The sequence below is a fragment of the Mirounga angustirostris genome, unplaced genomic scaffold (genome assembly GCF_029215605.1).
Source record: "Mirounga angustirostris isolate CCGP_5_RB_7025 unplaced genomic scaffold, mMirAng1.0.hap1 SCAF_1, whole genome shotgun sequence".
NCBI lineage: Eukaryota > Metazoa > Chordata > Mammalia > Carnivora > Phocidae > Mirounga > Mirounga angustirostris.
Genome location: NW_026991709.1, coordinates 123,014,795 through 123,034,354, shown reverse-complemented (window position 1 = coordinate 123,034,354; position 19,560 = coordinate 123,014,795). Strand labels below are relative to the sequence as shown.

General features: G+C 35.7%; 1 protein-coding gene across 8 annotated transcripts in view; it reads left to right on the top strand.

Annotated features, from left to right (window-relative positions):
- NCK1 (NCK adaptor protein 1) overlaps window positions 1-19,560 on the top strand; it is a 78,876-nt gene that overhangs the window by 49,169 nt on the left and 10,147 nt on the right. For 7 of the 8 annotated variants that reach the window (XM_045903709.3, XM_045903708.3, XM_054504399.2 and 4 more), the window contains one exon: window positions 8,833-9,079. In XM_045903709.3, coding sequence (XP_045759665.1) covers window positions 8,854-9,079 — 226 coding nt within the window. In that variant the 5' untranslated portion in view covers window positions 8,833-8,853. Of the gene's footprint in view, window positions 1-8,832; window positions 9,080-11,150; window positions 11,395-19,560 lie in introns of those variants that run through there. The other variant, XM_045903713.3, reaches the window with a different exon arrangement.

Genomic DNA, 19,560 nt, shown 5'->3' with positions numbered 1-19,560 from the left:
CTTTAATTCAGCATTCTTACTTCTCTGACTTTAACCCAAAGGTTCACCAACAGAAAAACAAAATGACATGTATATTAGACTATTCATTGCAGCACTGGTTTTTATCAGAAGGCTGGAAACAACTCATTGTCGATCAGTAAGGTCTAGTTGAGGGAACTGAGATACTTCCATGATGATAAAGTACTGTGCAGTAGTTATATTAGAAAAGAACTCATACTGCTGTGGAATGATGTTCAGGATATATTGTTAAGCCTAAAGCAAGGTTCAGACAATACATAGTGTGCCCCTCCCTTTGTGTGTGTACATGTTTTGTTGTGAGGGGGTGTGAAAATTAGAATTTCCAATTTACATGTGTTTTCTTTTACATATTTGAAAAGCAACAATAAACCAAAACCAATAAAAAATGGTTATCCTCTAGGGAGAGGGAGAGAAAAGAGAGAGAAGGTGAGTATGGAAGCAGAACTCTCTGAATGTACCTTGTTTGATTGATACACTTTTAGAACCGTCTAAATGCTTTATATAATAATGAAATAAAATTAAATTTTAGGGACACCTGACTGGCTCATTCAGAAAAGCATGCAACTTTTGATCTTGGGTTTGTGAGATCAACATTGGGTGTAGAGATTACTTAAATAAATTAATAAACTTTAAAAATAATTAAATTTTTAAAAGGAAAAATAAAGTGAGCTCCAAAAAGTGGAAACAAATGAATCTAGCTGTTTATCTAGTTATTTGGTGTTCTAAACACAGAAACATATATTCTGCCTTTCTTGTAGGGTCTGTGTATTAGTGTAATCAAAATGTTCTTAGTAAAACATTCGCAATTTCTAAAAGCAGGTACAGCTAGCAAATCATTTTGGAAATGGTAGATCTGGGCAGTGATCATCAGTGGCTGATAAAACCCTTAGATGAAGGTTTGATGGGGAACTTGGTAGGTGAATCAGTTTGATACTACTGTATCCACCATTCATTTTAAATATCAGCCAGACATAGGGTGCTTCCTGTATTACGGCAGTAAGTAGTTCTCAAGAATATCTATGAAGTATTCTTTTTTTTTTTTAAAGATTTTATTTATTTGACAGAGAGAGAGTGAGTTTGAGAGGGAAAATAGGCTCCCTGTAGAGCAGGGAGCGGGGTACTGGGCTCTGTCCCAGGACCCCGGGATCATGACTTGAACTAAAGCCAGATGCTCAACTGACTGAGCCACCCAGGCGCCCCATCTTTAAAGTTTCTTGCACCAACAGCAACAAAAGAATCTGGGGTGAGAGTGGGGCAGTAAAGCCTCTAGATAAAATTACCAATTTACAGGAAATAGGGGAGATAAAGGAATACCATGAGGATGCACCTCAATCAAATGCACAGTGTGGGAAGTGCTACAGGACAAATGAAGCCAGGTTCTTCAACAAATAAATGGCATGAAAATAGTGGGGAAAGAGAACTGTGTTATATAGATTAAGGAGATATAAAACATTAATATACAGACTTAGTTTAGATCCTGGTTCAGACCAACTATAAAAGACTTTTTATTTAAATACACTCAGATGAAATGAAAGAATAGTTGCAGGTGCTCTTAATAAAGAAGTACTTATATTTTTAACAGTACAAGTTTTTAAAAAATATATTAACTGAATTTCAGTATAGTTTATTTTATTTGCAATGTCATGTATTTTTATGCATTTAAAACCTCATTCTGAGTAGGATTTATAGGTTTTACCAGACTTAACCTTTTTGCTATGGGGAGGGGGTCCATGGCAAAAAAGGTAAAAGACTCCTTGATTTGTCAATTTTTGTGGGGTATGTGTTCTTATCTGTTTGTATTTATAGGTGAAATCATAGGATTCCAGTGAATTGCAAAGTCAGATTATTGATAATTGAAGTTGGGTGATAGATACGGGGTTCATTATACTATTCCTTACTTTGTATGTGTTGAAAATTTACATAATTAAAAAAGTTAAGCTTTATATCAATTTTTAGTTTAATAATGCCAATATGTATGTAGTGGAAGGCTTATTTTGTACATTCTTACAAAATAAGCCTTGGGTTTTTTTCTGTTACTCTGACAAAGAATAAAACCTTGATTTTCGTTTTCATTTCTTTAATTATATAAGAACATTCAGGATCTTTGTCCTTTCTCTTACATAATTGCTCTTTGTTCTTTGCCAATTTTTAAACTTAGTCTCATTGTTTGTTGATGTTGGTGATAGGTATGATAAAGGCTCCCCCAAAGATGTACACATCCTGTTGTCCAGAACCTGTGAATATGTTACCTTACGTAGTTAAAGAGACTTTGCATATGTTAAGGATTTTGAAATGGGGAGATTATTTTGTATTATTGTTATGGACCCACTGTAAATTATAAAGGTCCTTATGAGGGGGAGGCAGAAGGGTTAAAGTGAGCAAAATAGATGGGAGGATCACACTAAAGGTCAGGGTGATGTAATCATGAGCCAAGGAATGTAGACCGCTTCTAGAACCTGGAAATGGCAAGGATTAGATTTTCCCCTGTAGCCACCAGAAGGAACACAACACTGCTCACACTTTGATTTTAGCCCATAAGACCCATTTCATACCTCTATAACCTCCAGAGCTGTAAGATAATTCGTGTTGTTTTAAGTCACTAAGTTTGTGATAATTTGTTAACAGCAGCAGTAGGTACTAATATCCTTTGCTGTATAAAAGTTAAACATTTTTCATTTTATAGTTTCTAACACTGAAATCATGGTATTAAAAGACTTCCTTACTTCAGGAATGTGAACATATTATTTCTGTATTTTATTTTTTGTTTTGCTTTTTTATCTTGAATCAGTGTATTTTATTTTAAACTTTTAATTTTGAGATAATTATAGATCTACATGCCGTCATAAGAAATCTTACAACTTAACTAAAAAGATCCAGTGTCTCCCTTACTTAGTTTCTCCCAGTGGTGACATCTGGCAAAAGTATAGTACAGTATAACAACCAGGATATTAATATTTATACAGTCGAGACAGAACATTTTCATCACCACAAGAATCCCTGATGTTGCCCTTTTATAACCACCCCCGCTTCCCTCCAACTCCAACTCCCTCCTTAACCCCAGGCAATCAAAATAATTTTGTCATTTCAAGAATGTCATATAAATGGAGTTACACAGTGTATAAACTTTGGGATTGGTGTTTTGTTTTTGTTTTTTTATTATTTCGGGGGGTTTTTTTGTTTTTGTTTTTTTTGTCACTCAGCATAATTCCTTGGAGATACATTCAGGTTATTGCGTGTATCTATCATTTTTTCCCTTTTTATTGCTGAGTGATATTCCTTGGTATGGAATATACCACAGTATGTTTAACCATTCTGTTGTTGAAGGACTTCTGAGTGGTTTACCGTTTTTGGTTATTACAAATAAAGTGGATATAAACATTTATGTAAAAGTTTTTGTGTGAGTAAAAGTCTTCATTTCTCTGGGATAAATGCCAGGAATACAATTGGTTGGTATGGTAGTTGCATGTTTAATTTTATAAGAAGCTGCCAAACTTTTTTTAGAGCATCTGTGTCATTTAACATATTCTCATCAGCAGTGTATGAGTGATCCAGTTTCAGCATATCTTTATCAGCATTTGGTATTATTACTCTTTTATTTTAGCCATTTTGATAGGTGTGTAGTGACATTTCAACATGGTTTTAATTTGCATTTTCTTAATAGCTGCTGCTGATGAACATCTTTTTTTTTTTTAAGATTTTATTTATTTATTTGACAGAGACACAGCAAGAGAGGGAACACAAGCAGGGGGAGTGGGAGAGGGAGAAGCAGGCTGCCCGCGGAGCAGGGAGCCTGATGCGGGGCTCGATCCAAGGACCCTGGGATCATGACCTGAGCCAAAGGCAGACGCTTAATAACTGAGCCACCCAGGCGCCCCGATGAACATCTTTTTATGTCTTTGTTTGCCATCTCTATTTTATCTTCTTCAGTGAATGTCTGCATGTCTTTTGCTCGTTTTCTAACTGAATTTGTTTTTCTACTATTGAGTTTTTCCTTTATGGATCTTGCTCTTGGTGTCATGTCTAAGAACTCTTTTTCTAGCTCTGTATCCTGAAGATTTTCTCCTATATATTTTTCTTAAAGTTTCATAGTTTTACATTTAAGGTTGTCATTCATGTTGAGTTTGTGTTTGTATAAGGTGTGAGATTAGGTCTTGTACTTTTTTTGCAGGGGCAGGGGTTATTGATGTCGTTTTACTTTAGCAACATTTGTTGAGAAAGCTTCCCTCCACCCCACTGAATTACTTTTTGTAATTCAGAGAGAGGGCCAGAGAGAGGGTGCACAAGCAGGGAGAGTGGCAGGCAGAGGGAGAAGCAAATGCCCTGCTGAGCAAGGAGCCTGATGCAGAACTCAATCCCAGGACCCTGGGCTCATGACCTGAGCTGAAGGTACGCTTAACTGACTGAGCCACCCAGGCGCCCCTTGGGTTCTCTTTTCCATTGATACACATGTCTGTTTCTTTGCTGATACCATGCAATCTTGACTACTCTAGTTATATAATAAGTTTCCCCCATTTTATTTTAACTTTAAAACGTTTTAGCTATTCTAGTTATTTTGCCTTTCCATCTAAGTTATAGAATAGTAGTGTCTATATATACAAAAAACTTTTGCTGGGACTTTGATAAGAATTATGTAAACCTATGTATCAATTTGGGAAAAAATAGCATCCTTATGAGTCTTCCATTTCAAAAACACTTTTATTTAGATCTTTAATTTCTTTCATCTGCATTGGATAGTTTTCAACATACAGTCTCCTTCATGTTTTGTTAGGTTTGCAACTCTTTCATTTTTTTTTTTTTTTAAAGATTTTATTCATTTATCTGACAGAGAGAACACAAACAGAGGGAGAAGCAGGCTCCCCACAGAGCAGGGAGCAAATAAATTCAGCTTTTAGTTTTGGATATTGAATAGCATTATCTTTTCTTTCTTTCTTTTCTTTTCTTTCATTTGTCAGAGAGAGAGCCGCACGCACAGGCAGAGGGAGAAGAAGGTGAACAGAGAGCCTGATGTGGGACTTGATCCCAGGATCCTGGGATCATGACCTGAGCCAAAGGCAGATGCTTAACTGACTGAGCCACCCAGGCGCCCCTGCACCTCTTTCATTTTTTTTCCTTTTTTATTTTAGTAATTATAAATGGTACTGCATTTTTAATTTTGGTGTCCATGTGTTCATTGATAGTATATAGAAATACAATTTATTTTAGCATGTTCATCTTGTGTCTTGCAACCTTGCTGAATTCACTAGTTAGTACTAGGAGGGTTTTGGGGGGGGTTGTTTTTTTGGGGGGGGTTTGTAGCTTTTAGAATCTTCTCTGTAATCAGTCATGTCATCTGCAAATAAGGAGAGTTTTATTTCTTCTTTTCTGATCTGTATGCCATTTATATCCTTTTCTTGCCTTGCTGAATTGGCTAAAACTTGCAGCACTTTGTTGAGTGAGAATAGTGAGAGCAGGTATCTGCCTTGTTCTTGATTGTAGGAGGAAGGCATCTGTCTTTTACCATTAAGTATGTTGTTAGCTGTAGGTTTTTGTAGATCCTATTTATCAGGTTGAGGAAGTTCCCTTCTATTTCTGTTTTTCTGAGAACTTTTATCATGGGGGTTAAATTTTGTCAGATGCTTTTTCTGCATTGAGTAATATGCTCATATGATTTTTCTTAGCTTGTTAATGTGGTGAATTATACTGATTAATTTTATATATTGAACCAGCTTTGCATCCCTGGAAAAAACCCTACTTGGTCATGGAGTATTAGTTCTTTTTATATACTGCTGAATTCTATTTGCTAGTATTTTGTTAAGGATTTTTGCATCTGTTTTAATGAGGGATATTGATTGGTAGTTTCCTCTTTTTATACTGTTGTGTAGTTTTGACATAAGTTAATATCAATTTCAAAGATAAATTGGGCAGTATTTCCCCTCTGCTATTTTCTAGAAGGGATTATGTAGAATTGGTGTAAATTCTTTAAATAATTGGTAGAATTCTTGAGAAGCCATCTAGACCTGGAGATTTCTTTTGGGGGGAAAACTTGGAGTTTTCAAGTTATGAATTTAATTTCCTGCATAGTGACAGGGCTATTCAAATTATCTATTTCATATTGAGTGTGTTTTGGTACTTTGTGTTTTTTGAAGAATTGGTCCATTTCTTCTAAGTTGTTGAATTCGTGTGTGTGGATTGTTTGTAGCATTCCCTTATTATCCTTATGATTGGAGGAGACAGCTTTGACTAACCCAAATACAGCTTAGAAACTAGGGTCAGTCCCCACAAGTTGCATGGCTAATACAATAATAGTAAGGTGACAACTGGAAGGATCATTGGGATGTTGATAGGAAACTAGAAAATTCTGGGTATACAACCTTCAGTGTCATATCAACTCTAATTTTCTATAGAATGTCATTTGCTGGTTTTATGTGATTACTCTTTTAGGTAAATTTTAAAGTCAGTTTTGTCAAGTTTCAAAATAAATTCCTTTGGGGCCTAGGATTAAATTTATAGATTAATTATAAGGGTGTGTGTGTGCAGGTTCCCACAGGGAAGGAATCAGAGTCAGTGTTCAAGTATGCCTGGAAAAAAACCCTCTCTGCTTTCTGTTGCCTCAGAAAGTCATCATTCATTGTTGTAAATTTTTTGCATCATGTGCTAGTAATAATTAAGACTTGATTATAACTTTTTATTTGCAAGTAATTTCAAACAGAAAAAAATGCAAGAATACAAATTGATTTTTCTGGTTTCTCTGTTCATTTTTTTTGAATACCACATCATCCTCTTATTTTAGCATTAGTTAATTTCACTGCTGTACGTACTTGAGCCATTCTTACAGAAGAATGTGTGGTAGGTTTTGAGGCCTTGCAGTGCCACCCAAAAAGCATCTACCTTATAAACACAAAGTATCTACACTTTAATACTAGTGGATGTTGAATTGTAGATTAAAATGCATTTCTTTGAGAATATTGAACAACTTGCTTCCTTGTTGAGAAAAGAGAATGCTGGGACACCTGGGTGGCTCAGTTGGTTAAGCTTCTGCCTTCAGCTCAGGTCATGATCCCAGGATCCTGGGATTGAGTCCTGTATCAGGCTCTCTGTTCAGGGGGAGCCGCCTTCTCCCTCTGCCCGCCGCTCCCCCTGCTTGTGCATGTGTGCTCTCTCTCTCTCTGACAAATTAAATAAAATCTTAAAAAGAAAGAAAGAAAAGAGAATGCAATTCAAGATCCAAAACTATTTGATTTGCTTGCTAAGCCAGGGTAGCTGTTTATGTAAAATAATCTCTGAAGAAAGCAGGGAGCTCATCTTAATAAATTCAAGAGTGAGTTAGGCTTGTAATTTTCCTTTCTTTCTTCTGAAAGAGTTTGTATAAATTGGAACTACTTGTTCTTTGAATTTTTTTTTTAAAAGATTTTATTTATTTATTTATTTGAGAGAGAGAGAGAGAGAGAGAGAGAGAGAAACAGCATGAGAGGGGATAGGGTCAGAGGGAGAAGCAGGCTCCCCGCCAAGCCGGGAGCCCGATGTGGGACTCGATCCCAGGACCCTGGGATCATGACCTGAGCTGAAGGCAGTCGCTTAACCAACTGAGCCACCCAGGTGCCCTTGTTCTTTGAATTTTAATAGAACTTGCGTGTAAACCGAGTGGTCCTGATGTTCATTATGGGAAGATTTCTTAATGACTGATTAAATGTTACTACTTTTTTAATTTTTATTTTTCTATGAATTTGTATATTTTAGTTTCAGATTTATTGATAAAGTTATTTTTAATATTGCCAGGTGATTTGAATGTCTGCAGCATCTCTAATTATGGCTCCCTTTTTATTACTAGTATTTGGGTGTGTTTTTTCCTTTTCTCATTTATAAGTCTTGCCAGAACTATGTCCATTTTGTTAGTCATGACAAAGAATTACCTTTTTGTTCTGTTGAGCCTTTCTTCTATATCGTTTTGTTTCATGAAATTCTACTTTTATTTGTATTATTTCATTTTTTCTACTTTATATTATTCTATGTTTCTAACTGCTTAAGACATTCAGTTCATTAATTTATTTCAGGATTTTCTTTTCTGATGTAACTATTTACAACTAGAATCTCTTTCTATATATTCCTTTTGCTGCATCTGACAAGTTTGATTATATAAAGTCTTTTTGTTATTTTAGTCCTCTAAGTATTTTCACAATGCTATTATAATTTCTTCTTTGACACATGAAGTTTTAGAAGTTCCCAAACAGGAGGTTTTTAACAAGCTCTTTTTATAATGATTGTCAGAGAATATGGTTGTGGGATACCAAGTACATGAAAGTTACTGAGACTTTATCACCTCACATTGGTAATTTTTATATATGTTCCATTTGTATTCTGTTTAGAAGTAATATTGGTGTCTATTTATTAGATCAGACTCAATGGTTTTGATGTCAGTTCTTATCTAGTCTTACTAATTTTTTTGTATCCTTATTACTGAGATAAGGTTAAAAATTGTCCTCTGTGATAATGGATTTGTCACATTTTTTTTGTGGTTCTGTCAGTCTATTTTGGAACTATGTTAATAGGTACATATAAGTTTGGCTGTTATGTATATTTAATAAAACCTTCAATTGTGTAGTGAACTTCTCTATTACTGGTAATGGTTTGCCTAAATGGTTTGCTCTTTTTGTGTATTATTAATATAGCTACAGCAGTTTTGTCTTTATTAGTATTAGTATTGCCTGTTTTTGTTTGTTTTTTTTCATATTTTTTCCTTTCAACCTTTCAGTTCTCTTAGGTTTTTACGTGTATCTTTTTTGAAAAGCATTTAGACCACTCCTAGACCTTATAAAAATGTTTTATATGTGGTTACAGTGTAGCTGAAGCTGCTGAAAGATGGCAGAAGAAGTGGTGGTAGTAGCCAAATTTGATTATGTGGCCCAACAAGAACAAGAGCTGGACATCAAGAAGAATGAGAGATTATGGCTTCTGGATGACTCTAAGTCCTGGTGGCGAGTTCGAAACTCCATGAATAAAACGGGTTTTGTGCCTTCTAACTATGTGGAGAGGAAAAACAGTGCTCGGAAAGCATCTATTGTAAAAAATCTAAAGGATACCTTAGGTAAGTTATTTTTGTATTAAAACACCAATAATACTTTCTTTTAAATGGATGCTAGAGCTTGGTTCTTTGTATAGAATTTTGGCAGCATTGGGCAGAATTGACTAGAAAAGGCCAAGACTAGAATTTCAGCTAGGCCAGGTAGGTTTGCTCATAGCAGGGATTCAGCCAAGTCAGAAGAGCAGTAAAGGCCATAAGTGTTAGTGGGCAGTTTCTATAAATCTAGCTGGTGTTCAAGGGCCAGACCAGGGTGGTGCCCATGAGCGGACTGAATCTGATCCTCTAGCCGGGACCCCTTGAACTGTGAGTGCCTGTTGGGGTTTAGGTAAATTCTGCATCTAATTGAGACAGGGATAAATGAGGGAGATTCAGAATTGCCTCCTTGGCATTAAGGCAGTTTTTTTTTTAACATGGCACATTGCTGTATTTTAACCTTTAATAGCTTACATTTTGAATTTTGCTTTTAAAAACAAACCATCATTTTGTTTTTGCATTTGATAAGAGAGTTTTAAATTGTGCATTATTACTGTAGATTACCATCTACAAAGCTGATTTCTTATTTTGTTTTTCTTTTTTCCCCCTTTTTCTTCCTCTAACTGTGTAAAGTTTGTTTGTTTTTACTAGCTCTCCATTAGGGCCAGAGATAATGGAACCTGCTTCACAGTGGGCTTGGCTGAGCTGATAGGAAGGAAATATGCACAGATGAGGACTGGCCTCTTTCTTTTTTCTTTTAATTAAACTCCTACTTGGCTGACAGGAAGGAATGGGAGGGACAGAATTTCATTTTTGGTATTCAGGCAAACATGCTGTTACTTAATGGTTCTTTGTATATATGTGGATGAGAAAGTAAAATTTCTCTTTGCAGAAATAGTTTGGGAGTAATGTGGCATGACTGACAAATATGAAATACTATTGACCAACTGCTTTATATTAGCTTTATTTTTTATTCAGCATTATTGTTATTCTAGAGTGTTCTTTCAGATACCAGCAATAGATGACCAGTCTTTTATTTTTAACACTGTAAAATAGCCAAAACCAAAATATAGTACGACTCAAATATAAAATATTTTAATATTGGTTTGTGAGTGAATAACATTTCTAGTATTCTAAAGGTAGTTTAATAAAGGGAGTTATTAATCTGATTTTCACCATGACTTTTAACTGCTGTATTTGAGGTTACCTTTTATTAAGATTTTAATAATTAGCAAATAAGACCATTATTATTAGTTTTTAAGTGAAGGACAAATCAGAAAGAGATTATCCTTGACAAGCTGAAGAGACCATAGTTAGAGCCAGGAACTTCTGATTTTGTAAATATTGGACACTTATTTAAAGCATGTAGATCAGAGATATTAGGGAAAATTAAGGTAACTTCTATGAAGGAAGTATGCCTCATAGTGATGAAGGCACAAAAAGGATTAGGGCTACACTTAGGTAGACTTTTTTGTTCCTTTTTAAAAGGATACTAGTTTCCTGGGACTAGAGCAAATGTTTAAACAGAAGATCATGAAAAACGTAATATCATAGAGCAAAATGGAAATATATCCCAGTTTTAGATATTACTGCATATAAACTTAAAAAGCCCAACTGGATAGAATTTTTATTATTTGTTAATACGCCTGGGAAACCTTCCATACTATTTTCTGATATTATTGAGACGATTTTGGAAAGACTATATCCATTTAAGTCCTAGAATATCTCTGTTAACTTTATTACTGTATTATAGTTATTGCTGCCTATATTGCAGGATACTTGAAAACATTGTTTTAAGTTAATGATCTTTAGTTCTCCTATATAATGATGTAATTCCAGCTTTTGTATCAGATAGCCTTCTTTTTCTCAGAATTTCTGAACCCCTTTTTGATAACTTAAATGTCCTATGTGGTTAATGGATTTGTTTTACAATGATTGTGCTGGTGGAGACATTGTTTGAAAAATAAGAAAGAAAAGGAGAAAACAAAGGAGAGAGTGAATGTATGAATATATTTTCAACTATTGAAAATATATGCTTTAAAACGTCTTCCAAAATAAGTTTGAATAATAAAGGTCACATTTGTGGCCATGATGATATACTTGTTTTACAGGTTCTGTTAAAGTTCAGTGGGGGGAAAGTTTTAGAAAGAGAGAAGCCTCAGAAAAACTTTCTATTGCCTGGGTGTAGGCCAAGTCACATGGATTGGGTGTGGGGAGTTTCAGTGTTGCAGAACAGACCAGGAAGCTCACTGAGAATTATCCTGAGCTGTGTTAACAAACTGACAAAAGGAACACGGGCTTTTTATTCAAAATGGATTGGTTAAACGTCTTTAAAGATTTTTTCAGTAAGTTCATCTGTTTATTAAATCCATAGTTTTCTTGTAGTTTTTGAATTCGATTTTTTACTTTAAAGAATTTAAAGAAAAACTGTATGGAACCTGGTATGTTTATATAATAGACTGGTGCTTTATACTGTTTATGAAACATAAGCTAAATGATTGGTGATACTTCAAATAATATTAGTTTTGACTTGATAAGTAATATGGTTTTAAAATGTTTTAGTATCAGTGTTTAAAAATAAAGAGAAAAAGGATATAAATGAGTTTGCAGTTTTAATTTGGTAACTTTGAACTTAGCATAGACGTTTGAAGTGAATTAAATTATAACATTAAAAATATGAGGAAAGAAAGTATTACGTGAGCAAGTTCCTTCATCCTCAGTATTTGAATTAACATTGTTTTAGTACTTTTTACTTAGATTTTAGAGGAACAATATAGAAGATAAAGCAGTAAAGAGAATGTTTTGATTTAATGTAGGATTGCTAGAAATGGCTCTTTTGGTAATTGTGAGATTTGATATTTTGAAATGAGTCTTGAGAGCAGCTGCATACAAAGAAAATGAAAACACTGAAAGAAACTAGTGAATTATTGGGATTGTTTTGAGTCCAGGTCATAATGTAATACTGATACTAACTTACCAGAGCCTAATGTGTATATTTGCTAATGGCCTTTTTATGATCTTATGATAGTGAACTTGATTTGATCTCTTTGAACATTTGTTTGGTGTTTCTAGAAAAATGAACAGAGGAGTTGTTGTAGAAGTCTCATGCATAAGGAATCTAAGGAAACAAAGAGTAACCTGTTGAGATTTCATTTTCAGTCAGAATGGAAAAGGAGCAAGTACTTTGTTGAGAAAGAATATGTAATTGTAATATTAAGATTCATTTGTTTCTTTAGTTAACTTTGGTGGCCAAGTGAATCCTGGAATATCTCTCTTTTGTTTACTTTTTGGAAAGTTAATACATTTTTATTTATTTATTTTTATTTATTTTTATTTTTTTTAAATTTTTTTAAAGATTTTATTTATTACTTGAGAGAGAGAGAATGAGAGAGAGAGCACATGAGAGGGGGGAGGGTCAGAGGGAGAAGCAGGCTCCCTGCCGAGCAGGGAGCCCGATGCGGGACTCGATCCTGGAACTCCAGGATCATGACCTGAGCCGAAGGCAGTTGCTTAACCAATTGAGCCACCCAGGTGCCCAAGTTAATACATTTTTAGATCCACTTTTTGGGTTAGTTTTCCTTTTGGAAAGTTATTAATTTATTCATTTGTTTTATCAACATATTTTTCTTGAGAGCCTACTGCAAGCCAGACAAAAATCATAGAATGAAAAACTAAGACTAACTTGCATAGAATTTACATGGTGAGGAGGTAGATGGAGGTTGTTATTTAATATTAATACAGTGGATTTCATATCTTGGTTTGGTCATAAGTGATGGTCACTTGGTGGTCATAAGTGACCATAAATCAACCAGAAATGGTGTAAAAAGAATCATTGATACAGTGATTCATTATATACCATCAATACAGTGATAAAATTATCATTCTCTCTGTTGTCTCAGAAAGTCGATAATCTTACATACATTTGTAGACCTGAGGGTCAGGGTTTGAGATTTGCAACCAAGATACTCCTTTTTTCATTACCTGCAGCAACCCAAAATTTGTATTTATTTTGCTTTGCAGTAGAAGATACAGTAAATGTGCTCCTTGTGTGGTGGCTAGAGTAAACAAAGAGGTACAGTATTTTAGATAAAACAGAATAATAATAATAATTTATCTTATTTCATGTAGATGAAATGAACAGATAAAAATACAAAAATTTAAATAAAAACTCGTAATGGAAAGAACACCATATATTTGTATTTAGAATTCCCTAGTTTTGCTCCCAGATGTACCACTTATTTAACCATGTGGCAAGGGGTATATAACTAAACTTTCCTGATTTCTTATTATTTGTGAAGGAGAGTTGGGCAAGACTAGATGATCATGGAATGTCCCTTCTAACTCTAAAAGTCTTACAGTCCTGGTAAAAAAAAACTGATAAGTCTTAACATGTGATAGAAATCAAGGGAAAATCCATGAGGGAGAAGCTGGTTTTGAAGAAGTAGGAATGTAAAAACCAGAACTACAGTTCCTTAAAGAATTAGAATCAGTAATACTTTCTTTGGCCTCATTCTGTTGAACATTTATTTAGTCAGTGATTTAGATGGAGGGAAGATGACATGCTTAAAGAAAAGAAGACTGAGGCCAAAAGAATAACTAATAAATTTAGTTCAGATATATATTTGAAAAGTAAAAACTGAGGGGCGCCTGGGTGGCTCAGTCGGTTAAGCAGCTGCCTTCGGCTCAGGTCATGATCCCAGGGTCCTGGGATCGAGTCCCGCATCGGGCTCCCTGCTCGGCAGGAAGCCTGCTTCTCCCTCTCCCATTCCCCCTGCTTGTGTTCCCTCTCTCACTGTGTCTCTGTCAAATAAATAAATAAAATCTTAAAAAAAAAAGAAAGGTAGAAACTGAGATAGAAATAAATAAGGTGAATAGGGACAGACATTATAATGTAAAATTCTACATTAAGGTTTTTTTTTTTTTTTTAAAGATTTTATTTATTTATTTGACAGAGACACAGCAAGAGAGGGAACACATGCAGGGGGAGTGAGAGAGGGAGAAGCAGGCTTCCCACAGAGCAGGGAGCCTGTTGTGGGGCTTGATCCCAGGACCCTGGGATCATGACCTGAGCTGAAGGCAGATGCTTAACGACTGAGCCACCCAGGTGCCCCTCTACATTAAGTTTTTAAAGGGAATTGAAAAGATAACTGAGAACCTGGCCTGGCAGGATTTTATATGAGTAAGAGCTGCTATGAGGTCATGATCTCGGGGTCGTGGGATTGAGCCCCGCATTGGGCTTCACACTAGGTGTGGAGCCTGCTTAAGATTCTCTCTCCCTCTCCCTCTGCCCTTCCCCCCGCTCTAAAAATTAAAAAAAAAGAAAGACTGCTATGATATTGTGGGTGCTAAAGAATTTCAGTGCAGTGCATGATAGATCTATGTCGTTCAAGTGAAAGGATGCAAATAGCTACTTTTTCTGTGTGCTGGCCAAATGAGACATGACATAGTTTATCCACTTTGGATAGGTATACTTTAACAGTGGTATTGAGAAACTTGGATGCTTCCAAATACTGGCGTCCAGCATATCAAGGATTTGGAAACCAGGTTATATAAAAGTAGTTATGTGTAAAAAGATTTGCCTTAGGAAAAAGACAACTGTCATGTGAGTGGAATATTCACAATGCTTAAACAGATTCTTAAAAACTTGGAGGAGTTAATAATACATTGTTTTGGTCAAGAAACAGTGTTATAGGAGGAAAGAAGTAAGATCAGTGGGTAGGAGTGAGGGGCAGATTGGAAGCTATACTAACACTTGGTTTTTCTTTGAACAAAGCTAATGATAAAAATGACTACCTCATTGTTGAGTGAGCACATCTTCAGTGCTCAGACCTGAGCATTCCCTCCCAACCCTGGCCAAGTCTAGCTATAAAATGCAATAATAAAGATTTTAAGTGTTTTTGAAAAATTAAATGCCAGAAGCACTAGGAGTAATAACTACCATTGATTAACAGCTCTGTGCTATGTAATGTGCTGGGGACTTTACGTATATTCTTTAAACCAATGTTAGAAGGTAGGTACTTTCTACACACCACCATTTCACAAACCTGGAAACTGGAGTTAAATGAAGATTAAATAACTCAATGAAGATCAGATGAACCAGTAAGTAGCAGGACTAAAATTTTGTTAGAGTTTTCCTAGTGTACCCATTATGACTAAAGAGTAGAGAAAGAATTAGAATCAGATAAGCAATGGATTAGAAAGATTTGATGCAAGGGGGACTAAGATTAGGAGGATTGTGAACTAACTATGAAGTTGAGAAGAATTTAGAAAAGTTAATACCTTGATGGGGGGGGCGCCTGCTTGTTGTGAATGATCTCATTGTTGCTGATGATCTCATTGTTGCTGATTGAGAAATTAAGAGATACTGATATTTTACATTTGCATAATTTTGTAAAGTACTTTTCCATGGATTCTCTCATTGGTAACAGGAAATTGGAAAGACCATTTTGTAGCAGTAGAGACAAAGGGGCAATAAACAGGTTCTTCTCAAAGAATTGTAAGTAGGGGAGAGAAAAGCAGCCTATTGATTATGCATATATTTGTCAGTCACATGATAAACACTAATGGAACACTTAATATGGGCTAGGCATTGGGGATGGAGCAGTGATTAAACACGTGTTTGTTCTCAAAGAAGTAAATATTGGTATACAGAGGATCAAACATTACATTAAAAATATTTACAAAGAATAGTAGTGGCACAAAAGAGAAATACATCTGTTCTGTTTGGGGAGAGAGGGAAATCTCCAGTGAGAAGAAGATACCTTGTTTGAGTCTTGAAGAATGAGGGTGGCATGTGTTTGAGGTGAAAAAAAAAAAAACGTCCTAGGCAAAGACTCAGAGTCTTGAAAAGGTCTGGGGCTTTGGGGTACTGAGGAGCTTATATGTCTTAGCATTAGTATGAGGTTAAAGAAATGCTCATGAGATCAGAGAGGGCTTTGTGCTGCATAGGAAACAAATATTCTAAGCTTTTGTTTTTTTCCCTGAAATATTTCTGGCCTCTGCAATTAAAATAGGTTGTTTTTGGTGTTTTTCCACTTGGAAGTTTAATGGGTGGGTCTGTCCAAAAATTCTTCATTCTTTTTTTTGACAATATATAATTAGTCTTAGGCATCTTTTTCAGAATTAAAAAAAAACATTTTGGAACTAGCCGTTAGCTTCAAGTTTAAATTTGTATTTGCTTATATCACTCTTCAGTTTTAATCAACCTAACATTTATTGAGCATCTGGTATATGCACAGTTCTAAATAGTATAGGAAATGAAAAAAAATCAGTGAGACATGGAATGCTCTTCCTTTCTGGAAGCTGCTGGCTATAGTAGATAAGCTTAAAAGACAAACACAAGAAATGTTATGATACAAGTACCTCACAAGTACAAAGTACTAGAGTGCTTTAAAAAGGAGAGCTTACATTATTGGGAGATGATGGTGGGAAATGAAGGATGTTGGAAAACACAAAATGGGAAGTGAATAAAATAAAATTGTTATTTGAAGTGGCGCTTCTTGAATGGGTAGATTTTTGATAGGCAGAAGTTTTTTTTGTTTTTGTTTTTTTTAGATTTTATGTATGTATGTATGTATGTATGTATGTGACAGAGAGAACACAAGCAGGGGGAGCAACAGAGGGGAGGGGAGGGAGAGGGAGAAGCAGGCTCCCTTTTGAGCAGGGAGCCTGATGCGGGGGGTCAATCCCAGGACCCGGGGATCATGACCTGAGCCTAAGGCAGATGCTTACCCGACCAAGCCACCCAGGTACCCCAATAGGCAGAAGTTTTTTTTGTTTGTTTGTTTTGTTTTTTTTTTTAAAGATTTTATTTATTTATTTGAGAGAATGAGATAGAGCATGAGAGTGGGGAGGGTCAGGGGGAAAAGCAGACTCCCTGCTGAGCAGGGAGCCCGATGTGGGACTCGATCCCAGGACTCCAGGATCATGACCTGAGCCGAAGGCAGTCGCTTAACCAACTGAGCCACCCAGGCGCCCCAGGCAGAAGTTTTAATAGGTTTTGGAAAGAAACTAGCAAACAAGGCAAACAAAATCTTGAAGGTTGAAATATTATTTATTCCTGGGTTTTTAAGTGGCCCATTTTTATTGAGATTTAGCATAGTTTCATTGCAGGTTATTACAGAAAGAATATTTTATTTAACAATTAATATATGTAATATGCTATTATTTTACATTCACTTTTTAAAAATTTATTCACTTCTTATAACACTGTGACAGTAAGTGGTGTTTTCTCCATTTATAAGCTCAGAAAAGTGAAATAGTTTGCTCAGGTTTCCACAGTAAGTGGTATAGCTGAGATTTGAACCCAAAGACTCATTCAAAGTCTATGCTGTTTTTTGGGACGCCTGGGCGGCTCATTTGGTTAAGCGTCTGCCTTTGGCTTGAGTTGTGATCCTGGGGTCCTGGGATCAAGTTCTGCATCGTGCTCCCTGCTCAGCGGGGAGCCTGCTTCTCCCTCTGCCTGCCGCTCCCCCTCCTTGTGCGTGCGTGCTCTCTCTCTCTGTCAAATAAATAAAATCTTTTAAAAAGAATTACAAAGTCTTTGCTCTTTTCAGTACTCTATACCATAAGCCTAGAAAGGAAGAGTGAGGACATTCTGGAGAGGGCTATAGATTCTAGGAAGAGTATTTCTCTTAATTTGATAGTCAATAAAGAGCCACTGTTGACTTCTGAGCAATAATGTCATGTGATTGCAACTGTATTTATGGATGATGGGTTGGAGTGGGACAGATTGGATTAGTAAGGAAACTAGTTTAGAGGGTTATTGAAGACTCAAACACAACAAAATGGGCCTGAAATAGCATGGGAATAGTGGGAATGGAAAGTGTTGGCAGAAAGGAAATACGGATTTTATGTGGGAATCTTCTAAGAAAAAATTTTTATGAGGTAAAATTCGTATAACAAAATCATTTTAAAGTGTACGTTTCAGTGGTATTTAGTATACTAACAGTGTTGTGCAACCATCACATCTGTCTAATTCCAAACCATTTTCATCACCCAAGAAAACCCTATTCCAATTAAGCAGTCACTCCCCATTATACCCTCCCTTCATCCCCTGGCAATTGCTAATCTGCTCTCTGTATATATGAATTTACCCATTCTGGCTATTTCATGTAAATGGAATTATACAATATGTGATCTCTTGTGTCAGGTTTCTTTCAGTTGGCATCCTGTTTTTGAGGTTCATCTATGTTGTAGCATGTGTCGGTACTTCATCCCTTTTATGGCTGAATAATACTCCATTATATGGATATATACCACATTTTGTTTATCCATTAATCTGTTGATGGGCATTTGGGTTGTTTCTACCTTTTTGTTATTGTGTATAGTGAAGCTGTGAACATTTGTGTACAAGTGTTTGGATATGTATTTTTGGTTCTTTTGAGTATATACCTAGGAGTGGAATTAATGGATCATGTGGTAATTATGTTTTTTAACATTTTGAAGGGAACATTAAATTGTTTTCCACAGCAGTTGTACCATTTTACATTTTGGTCAACAGGGTAGGAAGGGTTCCAGTTTTATCCATATCCCCATCAACACTTGTTATTTTCTTTTTTTTTTTTTTTAGTTTGGTTTGGTTTTGTTACAGATATCCTGATAGGTGTAAAGTGGTATTTCATTGTGTTTTGATTTGCATTTCAACAAAGATGGTGAACATCTTTTCATGTGTTTTGGGGGCATTTGTATATCTTTGTTGGGGAAGTGTTTGTTCAAGTCCTTTGCCTGTTGTTGAAGTAGGTTCTTTTTGTTTCTGGGTTCTAAGAGTTCTTTATATGTTCTGGATATAGACCTTAGACTGTAATCTTTTTTTAATTATTATTGCTTGTGCTTTTGGGGTCACAAGAATTCATTGCTAACTCCCAGGTCATAAAGATTTTCCCTGATAGTTTTAAAATTTTAACTCTTATATTTGAGTAATTGATCCATTTTGAGTTAATTTTTTTTTGTCATGCGAGGTAGGAGTATAGCTTCATTCTTTTGTACATGGATATCCATTTCTTCCAGCACCATTTGTTGAAGAGCCTGTTGTTTCCTCCATTAAATGGTCTTGGCACCCTTGTTGAAATCAATTGACCATGGATGTATGAGTTTATCTCAGGACTCTCAGCTCTATTCTTTTGGTCTATAGGTCTGTCCTTTTGTGCTAGTACCATACTGTTTTGATTACTCTGTGGCTTAGAAGTGAGTTTTGAAATTGGGAAGTGTGAATCCTCCAGTTTTGTTTTCATTTTTTCATTTTCGGGGGTTGGGGGCAAAGGGAGAGGGAGAGAGAGAGAGAATCTTAAGCAGGCTCCATGCCCAGTATGGAGCCCAACACGAGGCTCGATGTCACAACCCTAATATTGTGACCTGAGCTGAAATCGAGAGTCATTGCTTAACCAACTAAGCCACCCAGGTGCCCCATTGTTTTCATTTCATAGGATTGTTTTGGTTATTTGGTGTGCCTTGCAATTCCATATGAATTTTAGAATCAGCATTTCCATTTCTGCAAAAAAGGAGTATTGGAA